Source organism: Rana temporaria, chromosome 9 (genome assembly GCF_905171775.1).
Source record: "Rana temporaria chromosome 9, aRanTem1.1, whole genome shotgun sequence".
Classification (NCBI taxonomy): domain Eukaryota; kingdom Metazoa; phylum Chordata; class Amphibia; order Anura; family Ranidae; genus Rana; species Rana temporaria.
This window is the reverse complement of record NC_053497.1, coordinates 30,142,830-30,162,086: the sequence shown is the minus strand read 5'-3', so window position 1 is coordinate 30,162,086 and position 19,257 is coordinate 30,142,830. Positions and strand designations below refer to the sequence as shown.

At 44.9% G+C, this 19,257-nt stretch overlaps 1 protein-coding gene across 1 annotated transcript in view; it reads right to left on the bottom strand.

Annotated features, from left to right (window-relative positions):
- The window catches only part of LOC120913235 (complement C4-B-like), a 198,284-nt gene that overhangs the window by 24,663 nt on the left and 154,364 nt on the right, over positions 1-19,257 (bottom strand). Inside the window, exons 29-34 of the mRNA XM_040323048.1 lie at positions 18,742-18,914; positions 16,881-17,036; positions 13,289-13,348; positions 9,919-10,009; positions 4,808-4,967; positions 3,233-3,323 (exon numbers count right to left, since the gene is read on the bottom strand). Of these exons, the coding sequence (XP_040178982.1) occupies positions 3,233-3,323; positions 4,808-4,967; positions 9,919-10,009; positions 13,289-13,348; positions 16,881-17,036; positions 18,742-18,914 (731 nt within the window). The remainder of the gene's footprint in view (positions 1-3,232; positions 3,324-4,807; positions 4,968-9,918; positions 10,010-13,288; positions 13,349-16,880; positions 17,037-18,741; positions 18,915-19,257) is intronic.

The window sequence follows — 19,257 nt, the reverse complement described above, 5'->3', positions numbered from 1 at the left end:
GCCACTTAAGCGACTTAATAACCAGTCGTGAGCCACAATGAGCGGAGCGGGCAGATGTCTGGTCCGTGTCCGCTCTGCATATGCAGAGCGGACACGAACACAGCCTACTCTACTGAATGGACCCTCTTATACGATCTGCCCAGATGGAAGGGGGTGGATCCCCTTTATTTTAATTTTTTTTTTGTGAATTGGAGGTAGGCGGGTGTAAACGGACACAAGTCTGTCTACATCTGCCGTCCATAGAAGAGAATGAAAGGTCCTATTGGGTTGAAACGATCGCATGAAAGGGCCTTAAGGCTGTTGCTGTCTCAGGCAGAGTGCATTAGGTATCGCTCAGCCTGTGACAGGAGCCATTGCTATACAGGAAGCATTGGCTTATGCTGCTCTGCTCCACAGTTGCTTGCTTCCTCTACCGCCAGCTTCATTCACAACACCGATGCTCTAGGATGGCGGGTCGGCAACCCACGATCTTGGCTTGCCAACCTGCCATCCCAGAGCAGGAGGTCAAGGGCCACATCAAAGGGCTCCGCGGGCCACATGTGGCCCCCGGGCCACTGGTTGGCACCCCTGGTGTAAGGGATACCAAATCGGTAATGTGATGGTACAGGATACCAAAGGATGTGCAGGGAATACTAAATTGGTTGTCTCATGGGACAAGATATTAGAGAATGTCCATGGAATACCAAATTAGTGGTGTGATGGTGTGGGGGATATCAAATCGGCAGTGTGATGGTGTCGGATACCAATGGATGTGAAGGCATTGTAGAGATTGGCCACTGCACACACTTGTAGGGATATTAGACTGTCTGGTGCAATTCATGAAAAAGTATGTGATGAGAATCAGATAGAATGTGCACTCAACGGGACTTACAACAGAACGAATTTTCCAATATAATTGAATCAATGTCAACGCTTCAGCAGGACAGGGCCCAGCCTTTCTCAAGGAAATGCGGGGATATCAAATCAGCATTGTGATGGCGCAGGGTATACCAAATCGGTGGTGTGATGGTGCAGGATTTACCAAATCGGTGGTGTGATGGTGCAGGATATACCAAATCGGTGGTGTGATGGTGCAGGATATACCAAATCGGTGGTGTGATGGTGCAGGATATACCAAATCGGTGGTGTGATGGTGCAGGATATACCAAATCGGTGGTGTGATGGTGCAGGATATACCAAATCGGTGGTGTGATGGTGCAGGATATACCAAATCGGCGGTGTGGTGGTGCAGGAGATATACCAAATCGGTGGTGTGATGGTGCAGGATATACCAAATCTGCGGTGAGATGGTGCAGGATATACCAAATCTGCGGTGAGATGGTGCAGAATATACCAAATCGGTGGTGTGATGGTGCAGAGTATACCAAATCGGTGGTGTGATGGTGCAGGATATACCAAATCGGTGGTGTGATGGTGCAGGATATACCAAATCTGCGGTGAGATGATGCAGGATATACCAAATCGGTGGTGTGATGGTGCAGAGTATACCAAATCGGTGGTGTGATGGTGCAGGATATACCAAATCGGTGGTGTGATGGTGCAGGATATACCAAATCTGCGGTGAGATGATGCAGGATATACCAAATCGGTGGTGTGATGGTGCAGAGTATACCAAATCGGTGGTGTGATGGTGCAGGATATACCAAATCGGTGGTGTGATGGTGCAGAGTATACCAAATCGGTGGTGTGATGGTGCAGAGTATACCAAATCGGTGGTGTGATGGTGCAGGATACCAAAGGATGTGCAGGAAATACTACATTGGTGGTGTGATGGTGCAGGAGTTAGCAAATCATCTTCATGATTGCAAAGGGTCTGCACCAGTGGTAATCAACAGACTTCTGGTGAACACCTCTTCACAGTTGGAATGGCTGACGATGTGTTAAAGTAAACTTGTCATAATGGAAACAGTCCACAACTGGTGACCCCTCTTCCTTCCTGGATGTCATGCTTCACCCTCTTGCTTCTATACTTTGAGTTGCTGACCCTGAACGAGTATGAAAGTAAGGACTTCTTAATTCATTCTGACTTTACATATTTAGGGCCAGATTCACGTAGAATCGCGGTGGCGTAACGTATCGTAGTTACACCGCCGCAAGTTTTCATCGCAAGTGCCTGATTCACCAAGCACTTGCGTGAAAAATTACAAAAACTACGCCGGCGGCCTCTGGCGTAAGCCCGCCTAATTCAAAGGGGCGTGTGCCATTTAAATTAGGCGCGCTCCCTCGCCGGACCTACTGCGCATGCTCCGTTTTGAAATTCCCGCCGTGCTTCGCGCGAAGTGACGTCATTTTTTCGAACGGCGACGTGCGTAGCGTACTTACGCAAGAAAAATAAAATTGAAATTCGACGCAGGAACGACGGCCATACTTTAACATGGGCTGTGTAAAGTTAGGGCAGGTAAAACGACTACTAAATTTGCGACGGGAAACTAGACTAGCGACGACGTACCGAACGCGAAAAAACGTAGTGGATCGCCGTAAAACCTCATTTGCATACCCGACGCTGGAATACGACGCGAACTCCACCCAGCGGCGGCCGCGGTATTGCATCCTAAGATCCGACGGTGTAAGACAATTACACCTGTTGGATCTAAGGGCTATCTATGCGTAACTGATTCTATGAATCAGTCGCATAGATACTCTGAGAGATACGACGGAGTATCAGAGATACTACGACGTATCTCGGCTGTGAATCTGGCCCTTAATGCTTGTTCCAGATCACGGACAGAAAGGGGAAAGGGCCAACATCACAGCCAGGCAAACTAAAAAGAGCTCAGCATTGGCAGCCTCCATGTCTTGTACAGTATCTCCAATGACAGAGTCTAATAATCGAATCTGTATAATCTGCGACAGAATCCGCTCTTCTACCTGATCACTGTTTTCCTAGGTGGACCGTTTACTGAAGTCATGGACCTCATCCGTTAAACCGGATATCTGCTGTATGGTTTATCCAAGCTGTACATAAAATGTGTTCCCTTTTCTATTATTTGAAGTGTATAATATAATCTCTGGATATGTAGCAATGACTTGTAATCATATATACAGTCCATTTTAGTTTTTTCTTTTAAAAAATCTGTTTTGTAAGGGCAAATCACAAAAGCCACAAAGATTGCTCTTGAGCAACTCATGGGGCCCTTGGGGTCACCAACTGAGGATAAAGTCTTCCTGTGGCTTGGTGGAGGGATCCACTTCGACATGTTCAATAGTCCTGGCTAGATTTGGTACCGCATACCTTGTTCAGATCCTGTATGCTGGGTTCAAAGCCACTTAGCATGGTGATGTCAACAATAGCCATTCCAGTGGCACGATCCTTGGCTTTTCTCCTGAAAAAGAGGAAACATATGATATAAGGAGAGAAACAGTGATGCGTTGAGGTTTGTGTTTATTTAAAACCCAACTCTAGACCAATTTTTTTTTTGGTCTATTTTTACTGGATAGATAGGATCAGCAGCTTGGATAACACTGTAGTGCACACCTGCTCTAATCAAGAGTGTTTAAGTAGACTGCTGAGTATTTAGCTTTTGCCCAACTATCAGGTATGTCTGTCCGTTTATGCCCAGCATGGCATTTCTGACTCCGGCTTCTGTTAAACTGCTGGATTACTAATGTGATGGATTGGAGTTCGATTGTACTCAGCTTGTCTGTGCTTATACTGAGCCTCCATCTGTTAACTTTCAGTCCGTGCTCTAGTTACCTATCTGAAACCTGGACTGTTAGGCCGCGTACACACGATCGGTCAAAACCGATGAGAATGGACCGAGGTTTCACAACTTGCTTTAAAATCGAACCGATGGACCAATGACCGATCGGGCCAAACCGATGGTTAGTACACAAAAGCATCGGTTGAAAACCTGCGCATGCTCAGAATCAAGTCGACGCATGCTTGGAAGCATTGAACTTCGTTTTTTTCAGCACGTTGTGTGTTTTACGTCACCGCGTTCTGAACCGATCGGTTTTTGGAACGATGGTGTGTATGCATATCAGGCCCTCAGGCCACTTCAGCGGTGGACCGATGAAAACGGTCCGTCGGACCATTCTCATCGGATGAACCGGTCGTGTGTACAGGGCCTTAGGGATCGGTTTGTCTGCACCTGATCATGCCTGCTGACTCTGTCGTTCTCTATTTGTGTGCTCTGAGGACCTGTTTGAAAAATTGTTCCCAAAACGGGGGAGTCCCTGGTTAACTAATCATCACCAGAGTGGGCGTTGGATGTAATATTAGATTTTACTACAAGGTTTTAGAAAGTTCCAAATGACCTTTTTGCAATATTTTTTCATAAGTATGTGCTTTCAGTTCATTAAATTCATTGCAGAACAAATTTTTATCATATCCAGCCAGCAGATGGAGCTCTGATTTCCCTTTCACATGTTTTGCAGTATTTCCTTACATTTCATTGTAAAAAGTGTAATGTTTAAAACACAAGCTGAAATGTACACATACACGCAAACACACACACACGCACAAACAAGTGCAGTGAGTCAGACCAATGAATCCTCTCCCTCCCCAGGTACAGCACTGTCAGAGGTTTTAATCAGCTTCTGATGTGCTGTCTCCCTAGATAACCTATAGTGCCCCAGGATCCCCTTGTCATGTATTCAAAGTTTTTTTTACTTGTAAAACAGAGACTGTATTTTTATTATACGTAGTGAAACAGCTATAAAACATTGGTATTAAAAATGCATACATTTCTAAATAAATAGAATAAAAAATACCCAAAACTGTTAGCCTAGGTTCACACTGACAGCAGGATTGAAATTGTGCGAGTTTAGCTGGACTATTCCATCCCATAAGTGTCATTGTCCTTACCACAACCCTACTGAGTAGACCACTTTCACTTGCTTCTCCTTGGGCTGGGAGACCTCTCTTCTTGCTCTGCTGCGCAGGTCATGCCAGTGAATGTTCTCCAGGGGTTCATCAGCCATCGTATCTTCTTCATAGTCATCTTCATAATTGTAATCCAATTGCTCTGAAAAAGGTTCGAAACAAAGAGGCAGGAGAAAGAGAGATGAAATTTAGGATCACCCTATGTTGTAGGTACTTGGCGTCTGCTGAATACTTCTACTGTGCTAGGCAGGCCTGCATTTTATGACTTGGGAATTGATAAATGGGCCTGTTATCAATATATATATGCGAATGAGAGGGAATATCTGGACAGCCGCACTCCGAAAATATTGCCTTTAATAATAAAACGGGATCACAAAATAAATGCCACAGCAGACAGGATACCATCTGACGCGTTTCACACTATTAGTTAGTGCTTAATCATTTAATATTTTCCTTCTACTTTACAATTATGTGCCACTTTGTGTATCATATAAAATCCCACTAAAATACATTTACGTTTTTGGTTGTAACGTGACAAAATGTGGAGAATTTCAAGGGGTATGAATACTTTAAGGCACTGTATATACCCATGAGTAATACGTTTAAAAGGCTAAAAATAAAACCTATGTAGCTCACGACCAAAGTTAAAAAAGCTATAAACAAGAAATGAAGGATCACTATCATCGTTTAAATCAGGGGTCTCAAACTCAAATTACCTGAGGGCCACAAGACAAGTTTTCATATGCCATGGGGGGCCGCATGCAAACTTTCAAACTTCAAAAACAACAGCACTGGTGTCAGCGAGCGCATTATTACCACCAGCACTGGTGTCAGCGAGCGCATTATTACCACCAGCACTGGTGTAAGTCAGGGTTTGACAAATTTGCTTGGAATCTAGGAGCCAGCTAAAAAAGTTAGGAGCCAGAAAACGCACCCCGTCCTGACGAGCTTGCGCGCAGAAGCGAACACATACGTGAGCAGCGCCCGCATATGTAAACGGTGTTCAAACCACACATGTGAGGTATCGCCGCGATCGGTAGAGTGAGAGCAATAATTCTAGCCCTAGACCTCCTCTGTAACTTAAAACATGCAACCTGTAGATTTTTTTAAACGTCGCCTATGAAGATTTTAAAGGGTAAAAAAGTTTGTCGGCATTCCACGAGCGGACGCAATTTTGAAGCGTGACATGTTGGGTATGAATTTACTCGGCTTAACATTATCTTTCATAATATTAAAAAAAAAGGGGATAACTTTACTGTTGTCTTATTTTTTAATTAAAAAAAGTGTAATTTTTTCCCAAAAAAGTGCGCTTGTAAGACCGCTGCGCAAATACGGCGTAACAGAAAGTATTGCAACGATCGCTATTTTATTCTCTAGGGTGTTAGGATAAAAAATATATATAATGTTTGGGGGTTCTAATTAGAGGGAAGAATATGGCAGTGAAAATAGTGTAAAATGACATTAGAATTGCTGTTTAACTTGTAATGCTTAACTTGTAATACCAACGGCCACCACCAGATGGCGCCAGCTCACATCTGGTGGTAATAACTTGTAATACCAACGGCTCACCACCAGATGGTGCCAGCTCAAAAAAAAAATTTTTTTTTTTTTTTTTTTAGCTCCCCTCACTTCCACCCTGCCTGCGGGCCATTTATAACTGGTCCGCGGGCCGCAAATGGCCCGCGGGCCGGTACTTTGAGACCACTGGTTTAAATGTTACAAAGAATATAACAGAATATGTAAAAAGGAAATCAAGGACACAAAAATATTGCAAAAGATAGTAGGACAAACCCCCCCAAAATTATTTAAATATATTATTAGTAAAAAGGTCAGGTCTGAGCATGTAGGCCCTTTACAAAATAATCTAGAGTGGGTGACTGGGGACAAAGAGAAGGCCAATTTATTAAATACTTTCTTCAGCTCTGTGTATACAAAGGAGCATGGGGGAGCTCAAGTCCATAATGGGGGGTGGTAGTGACACAGCCCCAAATGATCCACAATGGCTCAAGAGTAATATGGTCCAGAAATATTTAGACAGAATAAAGGTGGATAAAGCACCTGGACCAGATGGCATCCAACCACAGATCCCAAAAGAATTGAGCTCTGTCATTTCAAAGCCATTGTATCTAATTTTAAGGGACTCATTAATAACTGGAATGGTACCACTGGACTGGCGTTGGGCCAACGTGGTGCCTATATTTAAAAGGGGATCAAAGTCTTTACCAAGTAACTATAGACCTGTTAGTTTAACTTCTATAGTTGGGAAGATACTGGAGAGTTTATTAAAAGACCACATGGATGAGTTCTTGCTGGAAAAAAATATTTTAAGTGAAAGACAGCATGGATTCATGAAAGACAGAAGTTGTCAGACAAACCTGATTTCTTTTTATGAAGAGGTAAGTAAAACCTTGGACAGAGGGGGTGGTGGTGGATGTGGTATGCTTGGATTTTGCAAAAGTGTTCGAAACAGTTCCCCACTGTCCCACACATGGTTAATATGTAAGGTAAAGTCTACAGGATTGGATATATCAGTTTGTAAATGGATAGAAAACTGCCTAAAAGACAGAGGGCCAGATTCACAAAAGAGATACGACGGCGTATCTCCTGATACGCCGTCGTATCTCTGTGTTACGGCCGTCCTAACTATGCGACTGATTCATAGAATCAGTTACGCATAGCTAGCCCTAAGATCCGACAGGTGTAATTGAATTACACTGTCGGATCTTAAGGATGCAATTCTAGGCCGGCCGCTAGAATATGCAAATGACTAGTTACGGCGATTCCCGAACGTCCGCGCTGCTAGTCGATCTAACTTTGCGTTGTTTCCGTCAAGTTACGCCGCGTAAAATTTGGGCTGAGCCCTAGTTGTTCTACGCCATGTTAAGTATGGCCGTCGTTCCGCGTCGAAATTTAAAAAACCACGTCGTTTGCGTAAGTCATCCGTGAATGCCGCTGGACGCCATTTACGTTAACGTCTAAACAAATGACGTCCGTGCGACGTCATTTAGAGCAATGCACGTCGGGTAATTTACCCGACGGAGCATGCGCAGTACGTTCGGCGCGGGAACGCGCCTAATTTATTTGTTGCCCGCCCCATTTGAATTGGGCGGGCTTGCGCCGAGCGCATTTATGTTACACCGCCGCAAGTTTACAGGTAAGATTTTTGAGAATCAGGCACTTACGCTGTAAACCTGCAGCGGTGTAACGTAAATGGGATACGTTACGCCGCCGTGGAGTAACGTATTTCTATGTGAATCTGGCCCACAATTCAGAGAGTAGTGGTTAATGATTCTTACTCTGAATGGTCTAAGGTTATCAGTGGTGTACCCCAAGGTTCAGTGCTGGGACCCTTACTTTTTAATATCTTGGAATAAAAGTAACATAAAAGTAACATTTCTGTCTTTGCAGATGACACCAAGCTATGCAGTGGAAAAACGTCCCTACAGGATGTCGCCAATTTACAAGCCGAACGCAATGCTCTGTCTAATTGGGTGACTATGTGGTACATGAGATTTAATGTTGATAAATGTAAAGTTATGCACTGGGGGCTAAGAATATACATGCATCATACATACTAGGGGGAGTACAACTGGGGGGATCCATAGTGTAGAAGGATCTGGGGGTTCTGGTAGATTGTAGGCTTTAATAATAACATGCAATGCCAAGCTGTGGTTTCCAAAGCGAGCAAAGTCCCTTCTTGTATTAAGAGAGGTATGGACTCCAGAGAGAGATATAATTTTGCCCCTCGAATATGCAGTTCAGTTTTGGGCCCCAGTTCTCAAAAAGATATCGGGGAACTGGAGAAAGTGCAGAGAAGGTCAACCAAACTGATAAGAGTCATGGAGGAACTCAGCTATGAGGAAAGATTAGAGGAACTGAATGTATTCTCTCTTGAGAAGAGGAGGACAAATATATAAGTGGTCCATATAGTGAACTTGGTTGCCCCGTACACACGTGCAGAATTTCTGACGGGAAAAGTTCCCGTTGGAAATCTCGAGGGGAAAGCCGAGAACCTGCTCGGTTCAGTCTTTCCCCTCCACGCGGCCGGTTTTCCCGACAGGAAAACTGCGGTGGAGCTTTTGCCGGGAATCCCGACCATGTGTATGCTTCATCGCAGTTTTTCCCATAGGAAAACTGCAAAAAATCACCGGGTAAAAGTTTGCCGGTTTTCCCGGCGGGAAAAAAGGAAACTGGTTCTCTTTTTTTGTCTGGCGGTTTTTGGGCAGTTTTCCCGTTGGAAAAACTGCAAGGAGCATACACACGGCCAGGATTCCCGGCAAAAGCTCTCCTCACAGTTTTCCCGTGGGTAAAACTGATCGTGTGTACGAGGCAGATGTTGAATTATTCTCTTTAAGGTCATCACAGAGGACAAGGGGGCACTCTTTACGTCTAGAGGAAAAGAGATTTCATCTCCAAATAAGGAAAGGTTTCTTCACAGTAAGAGCTGTGAAAATGTGGAATAGACTCCCTCCAGAGGTGGTTCTGGCCAGCTCAGTAGATTGCTTTAAGAAAGGCCTGGATTCTTTCCTAAATGTACATAAAAAGGTAAATTTGATCTGGGGAAAATCCTATTGCCTCCCAGGGGATCAAGAAGACATTTTATTTCCTTGCTGTAGAAAATTGGATCATGCTTTGCTGGGTTTTTTTTTTGCCTTCCTCTGGATCAACTGTTGGTATAGGATTGTGTATATGGGATTGTATGATTTTTTTGGGGCGGGTTGTACAGTGACTGATCACTGTGATAGATAATCACTGGCTATCACAGCAATCAGGTGATCCGGAACCAGTCCTCTTGGTTCCCCATTGTTAATATGAGATCCGGTGCTGTCCATGACAGCTAGAGCTCTGTGCTGGGAGTGCGCTCACTACAAACACAGTATATATGCGGCCCCATAAATTAAGACCTACTTCCTTGAGGTTGCATATGTGCGTACCTTTGACTGGGAGGAGTTAAAGCGGATCTAATATTTTTTCATAGTACCTGGAAGCTGTATACATGCTGTATATCAAATATAAGAAAGACTGTGTGGAAACAACAATATTAATAGATTATATGGGCAGCCGGAGGTATAATGAATAAATGTACTACTTACCTACAGGATCATCTCCAAAAATCTCAACCTCCAGCCCAAGCTGCGAGCAGTCAGAGTCCTCCACTTGCATGATGTTATACCTCTTGAGGACCTGGAAGAGTATAGTAGGGGTAAGTGTCGGGGAAAAAAACAAAAAAATATAAACCAGAATTCTGTGAAATACGAAGTGTTGTTTTTAGGAGCTGGGGATCACAGTATAGACCAGTCTTTCTCAACTAGGGTTCCATAGAACCGTAGGGTTCCTCCACAGATTGTTAGGGTTTCTTGAGCAATGACCAACTTCTACCCCTCAGATTAGTAATCACTGACACCAACCATCTTTTTTTAGGAAGATATTCCAAAATACTCACAAGTGTAAGGAGCATTCCTGCCAGTGGCGGCTGGTGTTTTTTTCTTTTTGGCAGAGGGGGGCACTTGTTTGCCACCCTCCCAAAAAAAACACCCCACGCTGTCGGTTGGTCGGGTCGTCTGCACCCCCCCCCCCCCCGCACGGTCATCCAGCCCCGCACTTACTCCATCTAGGTCGCAGGTGGGCAGTGCTTCTACGGGCAACGGCTCCCATCCCATCTCCTCCTCCTCTGCATCACGGTGGCTTACGCTGTGCATCTCCTCCCTCCTCCTAGGCATCCAATAGGCCTTTCCTTTCAGCCAATCGGGTGAAGGGTCTCAGGACACGCTTTGGTAGACGCTATAACTTTTGCGCAAACCAATCAATACACGCTTATTGTGATTTTTTTTTTTAACAAAAATATGTAGAAGAATACGTATCGGCCTAAACTGAGGAAATTTTTTTTTTTTTATATATATATATTTTTACACAATTGTCAATTAAAGCGACGCAGTGCCGAATGACAAAAAGTGGCCTGGTCCTTTAGCAACAAAATGATCCGGGGCTTAAGTGGTTAAGAAGCGCAACCTTTTTCGTTTTTATTAGTTCTCTAGCTGTGCTGGGAACTCAGCCTGCTATCCTCCAATGAGCAGACTTGTCCTGACATGCTCCCCCTACACAGTTTTTCACTGTGAAGATGCGTGTGCTGCTGTTTCTTCTTCCCCAACTCTTATAGCTGAGAATTCGATTTTTTTATTTTTTATTTGAGATTGTGATTACTTATATAAAGGGGGAAAAAAAGTATGTGTATATATATATATATATATATATATATATATATATATATATATATATATATATATTTTTTTTTTTTTATATCTATACACCAATGTTTTGCCTTTCATTTCTATTTTAAACTGAATGGGTCATTTTACAAGGTGATCATTAAGGTTCACACTATTGCTCTCTATGGCGCCGGTTCACACATCTCCCGAGAGGCACTGGTGCAAATTGCAGAGGAGTCCTGTGCATTTTCTGGTCCATTTAAGGTCCGATTTCCGGCAAAAAAATCGGACTGAAATTTGACCTGAAACTGACTACAGGGACGCACCGGACCTAGGGTTGCCACCTGTCCGGGATTCACCCGGACAGTTCAGGTTTGGAATCATGTGTCCCGGTTTCAGAGCACCCCTTACATCAGAGTTCCCCTTTACACAAGAGGCCACAGTGTCCTCTCCGTACATCAGAGTCCTCAGTGTCCTCCCTTACATCAGTGTCCTCTCCGTACAGAGTTCTCAGTGTCCTCACTTACATCAGTGTCCTCTCCGTACATCAGAGTTCTCAGTGTCCTCCCTTACATCAGTGTCCTCTCCGTACATCAGAGTTCTCAGTGTCCTCCCTTACATCAGTGTCCTCTCCGTACATCAGTGTTCCCCCTTAAATCATGGTTCTCAGAGCTTCCCTTATGTTAGAGTCCCCAGAGTTCTCCCTTACATCAGAGTCCCGCTTTACAGTGTAAGGGAATTCTGAAAGTTCAGATGTAAAAGGTGAACTGTGTGGATTCAGATGTAAAAAATTGCTGTGTGCTGCTAAAGTGTTCAATTTTAACTTGAAGAAAATGTGGCAACCCTAGCCGAACTCCCGCTGTGAGCGGCTCCGTGCTGCGGTGTGAACCCAGCTTCACAATCAGTTGTACGTATTTTAACGTACCACAAAGAAGTATATGGGCCCTTTGGCACACACAAGTCAAACTTAATCTATAGTCAGAAATAATAGTACAATGAAACCTTGGATTACGAGCATATTCCGTTCCAGGAGAATGCTCGTAATCCAAAGTACTTGCATATCAAAGCGAGTTTCCCCATTGAAGTCAATGGCAACAAAAATTATTTGTTCCACATTGACTTCAATGACATGCAATACCGCATGCGGCCAGAGGCGGGAGGCGCCGGAGAGCCTTGGAAACGTCCGGAAAGGCCCGAGGACAGTTCGGCTGACCTCGGTAAAACCTCAAAAAGACACCGTTCACAAGCTTTTCCGAGGTTTGCTGAGGTCAGCCGAACTGTCCTCGGGCCGTTCGGCTCCGCCCCCTCCCCACCTCAGGCCAAATGCAGTACTGCAGACCCCATTAGCTTGAATTATGCTCGTGTTGCGAGACAACACTCGCAAACCGAGTCAGAATTATTTTTAAAAGGTTGCTCGTCTTTCAAAAAACTCATTGGCCCAGATTCAGGTAGCAATTGCGCCTGCGTAACCATAGTTACGCAGCGCAATTGCTGACTTGCGCCGGCCTAACGAGTGCTCCTGATTCAGAGAACTCGTTACGCCGACTGCAGCCTAAAATCTGCGTGGCATAAGGCTCTTATGCCACGCAGATTTTAGGCTGCATTCTAGCGATGACCGCTAGGGGGCGCTCCCATTGTGATCTGTGTATAGTATGCAAATTGCATACTAACAACGATTCACAACGTTGCGCGAGCCCTGCGTACGCAAATTACGTAGTTTGCGTACGTCGGGTTTCGCGTAAGGTTACACATCCTAATAGCAGGCGCAGCCAATGCTATAGGATACCCGGCGTTCCCGCGTCGCGACGTTCAAATTTTTTACGTCGTTTGCGTAAGTGAATCGTGAATGGCGCTGGACGCCATTCACGTTCACTTTGAAGCAAATGACATCCTTGCGACGTCATTTGCCGCAATGCACGTCGGGAAAGTTTCCCGACGGAGCATGCTCTGTACGCTCGGCGCGGGAGCGCGCCTAATTTAAATGATTCCCGCCCCCGGCGGGATCATATACATTGCGCGCGCTTACGCCGGGCAATTTTGCCGGCGCGCCCTCGCAATTTACGGAGCTACTGCTTTGCGGGGGCGTAGGGCAAAATCGTTGCCCTGTGCCTCCGCAAATAATGCGCAAGTCGTACCTGAATCCGGGCCATTAACTTAGTAACTTGTAAACCGAGGTTCCACTATATATATATATATATATATATATATATATATATATATATATATTTATATATATATATATTATTGCCATACTCACCGTTAGGATTCCTGTTCCTCTTCCAGATACCTTCACTGTAAATTTTTTCCCCATAGATCTCTGTGAAACAAAACAATTATTTAGAGTTTGGATTTTTTTAATAAATTACTTATAACCCCCCAAACATTATACATTTGTTTTTAGCAGAGACCCTAGGGAATAAAATGGGGATCGTTGTAATTTTTTATGTCACTTGGTATTTGCCTTGTGGTTTTGCTATTGCATTATTTTGGGATAAAAATAGCATTTAATAAAAAAAAAAAAAATTGTTACCCCAATTTTTTTGTATAATGTGAAAGATGATGTTACAAGTAGGAACAGCGATCTGTCTCCTTCCCCAGGCAGTCCCATCCCCTACAGTTAGAACACACAGTGAGGAAACACATTTAACCCCTTGATCGCCCCCTAGTGTTAACCCCTTCCCGGCCAGTGACATTTATACAGTAATCAGTGGCTATTGTTAGCTCAGATCGCTGTGTAAATGCGTGTTCCTACTCTCTTCTCTCTACAGCAAGCAACTAAGTCTTAGCATCAGCAGGCAGCCGCCACTCCGTTTTCGCACATAGTTTCAGATGGGCGCTGGTGAGGCTGCATTGATAGGTGCTGCTGAGGCTGAATTTGATGGGTGCTGGTGAGGCTGCATTGATGGGCACTGGTGAGGATGAATTTGATGGGCGCTGGTGAGGCTGAATGTGATGGGTGCTGGTGAGGCTGCATTGATAGGTGCTGCTGAGGCTGCATTTGATGGGCACTGGTGAGGCTGAATTCGATGGGCACTGTTGAGGCTGAATTTGATGGGTGCTGGTGAGGCTGAATTTATGGGTGCTGGTGATGCTGCATTTGATGGGTGCTTGGGTGAGGCTGCATTTGATGGGTGCTGGTGAGGCTGCGTTTGATGGGTGCTGGTGAGGTTGCATTGATGGGCACTGGTAGGCTTCTTTGATGGGCGCTGGTGAGGATGCATTTGATGGGCGCTGGTGAGGATGCATTTGATGGGCGCTGGTAGTCTGCATTGATGGGCGCTGGTGAGGCTGCATTTGATGGGCGCTGGTGAGGCTCCATTTGATGGACACTTCATTAAAAAGGTTGGGTATATATGGGCAGGGCAAAAGGGGTGGGGTCAGGGGTGGAGTTAAGGGGGTGGGCGGAAAAATGAGGTTTCACCTAGGGTGTCAAAAATCCTTGCACCAGCCCTGGTTACATACATCCGACTTTCATATGACTCAGACTTACAAATGAAGAGAGACACCAGGAAGTGAGATTCACTCCAGTTAGGCCCCTTTCACACTGGCTGTCTGATCAGCTCTGCCTGTCAGTTTTTCAGGCGGACCTGATCGGACCCTCCATTCACCTCTATGGAGCAGTAGATGTCAGTGGTGACATGTCCACTGACACCCGCTGCTATCTGATCTGATCCTGTCTGTGAAATCCAGATGGATGGTGACCCTATTTTCCATCCATCTGGTGGATTGGATCGGATGGGATTAAATGGTGACCCTATTTTCCATCCATCTGGTGGATTGGATCGGATGGGATTAGATGGTGACCCTATTTTCCATCCATCTGGCGGATTGGATGGGATTGGATTAAATGGTGACCCTATTTTCCATCCATCTGGCGGATTGGATGGGATTGGATTAAATGGTGACCCTATTTTCCATCCATCTGGCGGATCGGATGGGATTGGATGAAAACCGGGCAGGTGGTCCATTTTCATCCCATCTCCCCATAGAGGACAGTGGGGTTCTGACAGGTCCATCTCAGCACAGTGAGTGAGACGGACCTGTCATCCGCCTGCTCAGCAGGGATCAGCGGATCGCCCGTATGAAAGGACCCTTGTGCACACAATACGATTGTTGGCAGGAGTCTGTACAGACTGTTGTCCTAAAATCTGACCGTTGGTACGCTCCTTCTGACAATTGTTGTCGAACTTTCGGCCAACAAATGTTGGATGACAGGCTAGTAAATTTTCAGCGGACAACAGCCTGTTGTCCGATTTTTGTATTGTCAGTACACAAGCCCGTCACAGAAAAGTCAAAAGTACAAACTCGCATGCTCGGAATCAATGCTCAACAAACACGAAATTAGCAGAGGGGGGTCCAAAGGGTGGCGCTCAAGAGCTGAAATCCCTTGTAGTACGTCACTACGTTCGTGTTTGTGGCACGACAATTGTGTACCGTTAGTATGCTTAAAGTGGATGTCCGCCGGAAAAAAAAATATTGAAAGCCAGCAGCTACAAATACTGCAGCTGCTGACTTTTAATATCGGCACACTTACCTGTCCTGTAGTCCAGTGCCACCCGCAGCAGAGGACGAGCGATCGCTCGTCACTCTGCTGCCCCCTCGCCATCCTCTTTGAGGGAACCAGGAAGTGAAGCGGTCCGGCTTCACTGCCCGGTTCCCTACGGCGCATGCGCGAGTCGCGCTGCGCCGTGCTGACTGGTTCCTGCTGTGTTCTGGGATCCGTGTGTTTCCCATAACACAAAAGGGGGGGGTGTGCAGGATCTGACGTCATGCCCGCAGTCTACCTGCAGACTATGTGGACGGGAGTGGGTGAAAATACCTGTCTTTAGGGCCCCCCCCTTTTTTTTATTTTATTTTATTTTTAATAAAATTATTTTTTTATATATTTTTATTTTTTTGTTTTTATTAAAGGGCCCAGAGGTCTCCATGATTTTATATATTTTTTTATATATTTCTTTTTTTTTATTAAAGGGCCCAGAGGTCCCCAGGGGCCCGGGTGGCAACCCCCCCTTTTTATTTATTTATTTATATATATATATATATATATATATATATACATATAAATCATTTATTAAAGGGCCCAGAGGTCCCCAGGGCCCCGGATGGCTCCAGGGGGCCGTGTAAGGGGTCCCATAATTCCTGATGGCGGCCCTGCAGGCACACACTCATCTGCTGCCATTGTGGCTTAAGGTTGGAGGGTGGTAAAAATGCAGCTCAACTGTGTTGTTGCTGTGTGTGTCCTCATTGGACAAAATGTCTCATGACTTCTGATTGCACCATGCAGCCCAGATAGGAAGTCTGGAGGAATTCCCCAGCAGACCACAGACAAGAAATAAAACCTAACAGAGTCTAATCCTTCTCGACTTCTAAAAACCAAATCCTGAGGTTGGGGATGGATCTTTATCACATGACTTGGAAACTTATGCTGGCCATAAACTATACGGAAATTCGGCTGACATTCGGTCGTTACGAAAGATCTTTCGTTTTTCGAACAGTTAATGGGCATAAAATCGAAAATCGTTGGGACGTTTTTGAGCTAAAAAAACGAAGGACACATTTGGAAATTTTCTCCCGAACGAACGATAAATCGGAAGGTTAATGTGTTTCCCGTCCGAACTTTCTGCACTAGGTATATGTAAAAAAAAACAACCAATTATTTTTTTTTTTTTTATTTATGTACACTAAACGATTTATTGGTCATTACATGATGGCTATATCGTTTGCGCTCACGACCGAACGTTCGTTTTTCGAAAGTTAGTTCGGACGATTTTTTGTGGAGTGTATGACCAGCATAAGTTTGCACGTGCCCAGCACTGAACACAGCCAACCGTGCCAGCCACCAACCTTACCAGCTCTTCCTGAACGGCGTCATCATTGCGGAGAATGAAATGCTGTTTTTCAGATCTTTCCAGGGAATTAATCTCCACATTTAACTCCTCTGTTCGGCCAACGTCAGAGTTTAGGATCCAGTATTCAGAGAGAGCTTCCAGCGCCATGACTGTGTCCTACACACAAGATAACATAAAGCAGGTAAGGGTTAGGTTGATGTAAAGCAGGTGTTTTACAAGGGAATGCCAGGGAGCAGGGATTTCCAGCATTGTAAATTCCTGTTGGTATTTTCAGGAACGGTCAGAAAATTCCAACAAAGGATAGGTGACTATGCAAAGAAGAATTCAATTCGCTTTAGGAAGTGTTAGCGTTAGGGTTACAGGGAGGGTTATCGTTGGGATTCCAGGGAGGGTTAGCGTTAGGGTTACAGGGAGGGTTAGCGTTGGGATTCCAGGGAGGGTTAGCGTTAGGGTTACAGGGAGGGTTAGCGTTAGGGTTACAGGGAGGGTTAGCGTTAGGGTTACAGGGAGGGTTAGCGTTAGGGTTACAGGGAGGGTTAGCGTTAGGGTTACAGGGAGGGTTAGCGTTAGGGTTACAGGGAGGGTTAGCGTTAGGGTTACAGGGAGGGTTAGCGTTAGGGTTACAGGGAGGGTTAGCGTTAGGGTTACAGGGAGGGTTAGCGTTAGGGTTACAGGGAGGGTTAGCGTTAGGATTACAGGGAGGGTTAGCGTTAGGATTACAGGGAGGGTTAGCGTTAGGATTACAGGGAGGGTTAGAGTTACAAGGAGGGATAATGTTATGGTTACCGGGAGGGTTAGCATTAATATTACAGAGCGGATTAGCGTTCGGATTACAGGGAGTGTTAGGGTTACAGAGAGGGTGAGTGTTAGGGATACAGAGAGGGTGAGTGTTAGGGATAGAGAGGGTGAGTGTTAGGGATACAGAGAGGGTGAGTGTTAGGGATACAGAGAGGGTGAGTGTTAGGGATACAGAGAGGGTGAGTGTTAGGGATACAGAGAGGGTGAGTGTTAGGGATACAGAGAGGGTGAGTGTTAGGGATACAGAGAGGGTGAGTGTTAGGGATACAGAGAGGGTGAGTGTTAGGGATACAGAGAGCGTGAGTGTTAGGGATACAGAGAGGGTGAGTGTTAGGGATACAGAGAGGGTGAGTGTTAGGGATAGAGAGGGTGAGTGTTAGGGATACAGAGAGGGTGAGTGTTAGGGATACAGAGAGGGTGAGTGTTAGGGATACAGAGAGGGTGAGTGTTAGGGATACAGAGAGGGTGAGTGTTAGGGATACAGAGAGGGTGAGTGTTAGGGATACAGAGAGGGTGAGTGTTAGGGATACAGAGAGGGTGAGTGTTAGGGATACAGAGAGGGTGAGTGTTAGGGATACAGAGAGGGTGAGTGTTAGGGATACAGAGAGGGTGAGTGTTAGGGATACAGAGAGGGTGAGTGTTAGGGATACAGAGAGGGTGAGTGTTAGAGATACAGAGAGGGTGAGTGTTAGAGATACAGAGAGGGTGAGTGTTAGGGATACAGAGAGGGTGAGTGTTAGGGTTACCGAGAGGGTGAGTGTTAGGGATACAGAGAGGGTGAGTGTTAGGGATACAGAGAGGGTGAGTGTTAGGGATTTGCTTTGGATTTTTTCTGTTCCAAATTATATACTGATTGGAAAAAAAAAGGAATGCAGAATCTGCAATTTTCCTCATTAAAACCCTGCAATTGCAGCAGCTGATTGATAATTATAAAATCACTCTCATTCACAATCATTTTTCACATGGACACAGACAATAATCTATTTCTTCAGAATAACAAAAGGTAGGAATCTGTAAAAAAGTTTGTTTACATCTACTCTTTAATTCTGCCCTTTGCTCTTACCTGGGTAGATTTAAATCCCCCGCCATAGTTCTGCTGCTCGGAGAGCCAGGTGTACATATGTTTTGCATTGGTAAGGTCCTTCTGGTCCTGGGACAGAGCCGCCAGTAAAGCATATGAAGTTGTTTCAACAGCAATAGCTGTACCTTTAGGGCCAAAATGCAGCTCACCCGTCTCTACAAATAAGATAGTAAAGAAAATGTTATAGAAATAATTCTACTTCATTGAAATACTTCTGAACTGTGTTTGTAGTTAAAGGATCTGTCCATCTGTTAAATGATATTCTGGCAAAATCGGGAAATCTCCTCTCTCTGTTTCTAGGTGTGTGGTTAGGAGTTCTTACTACTAACTACACTTTTGCTTGAAATTAGTTTTAAATATTTATTTGTGAAGAACATCAGATACAGCCAACAAGTTTTGGTGGAAAATTACTCCCCTTCTTCAGGGTTATCAAGTACTAATGGCACAGTAAATGCTATTCCTGGAGAAGGGGGAATGCTTTTTAGCCAAAACGTGTTA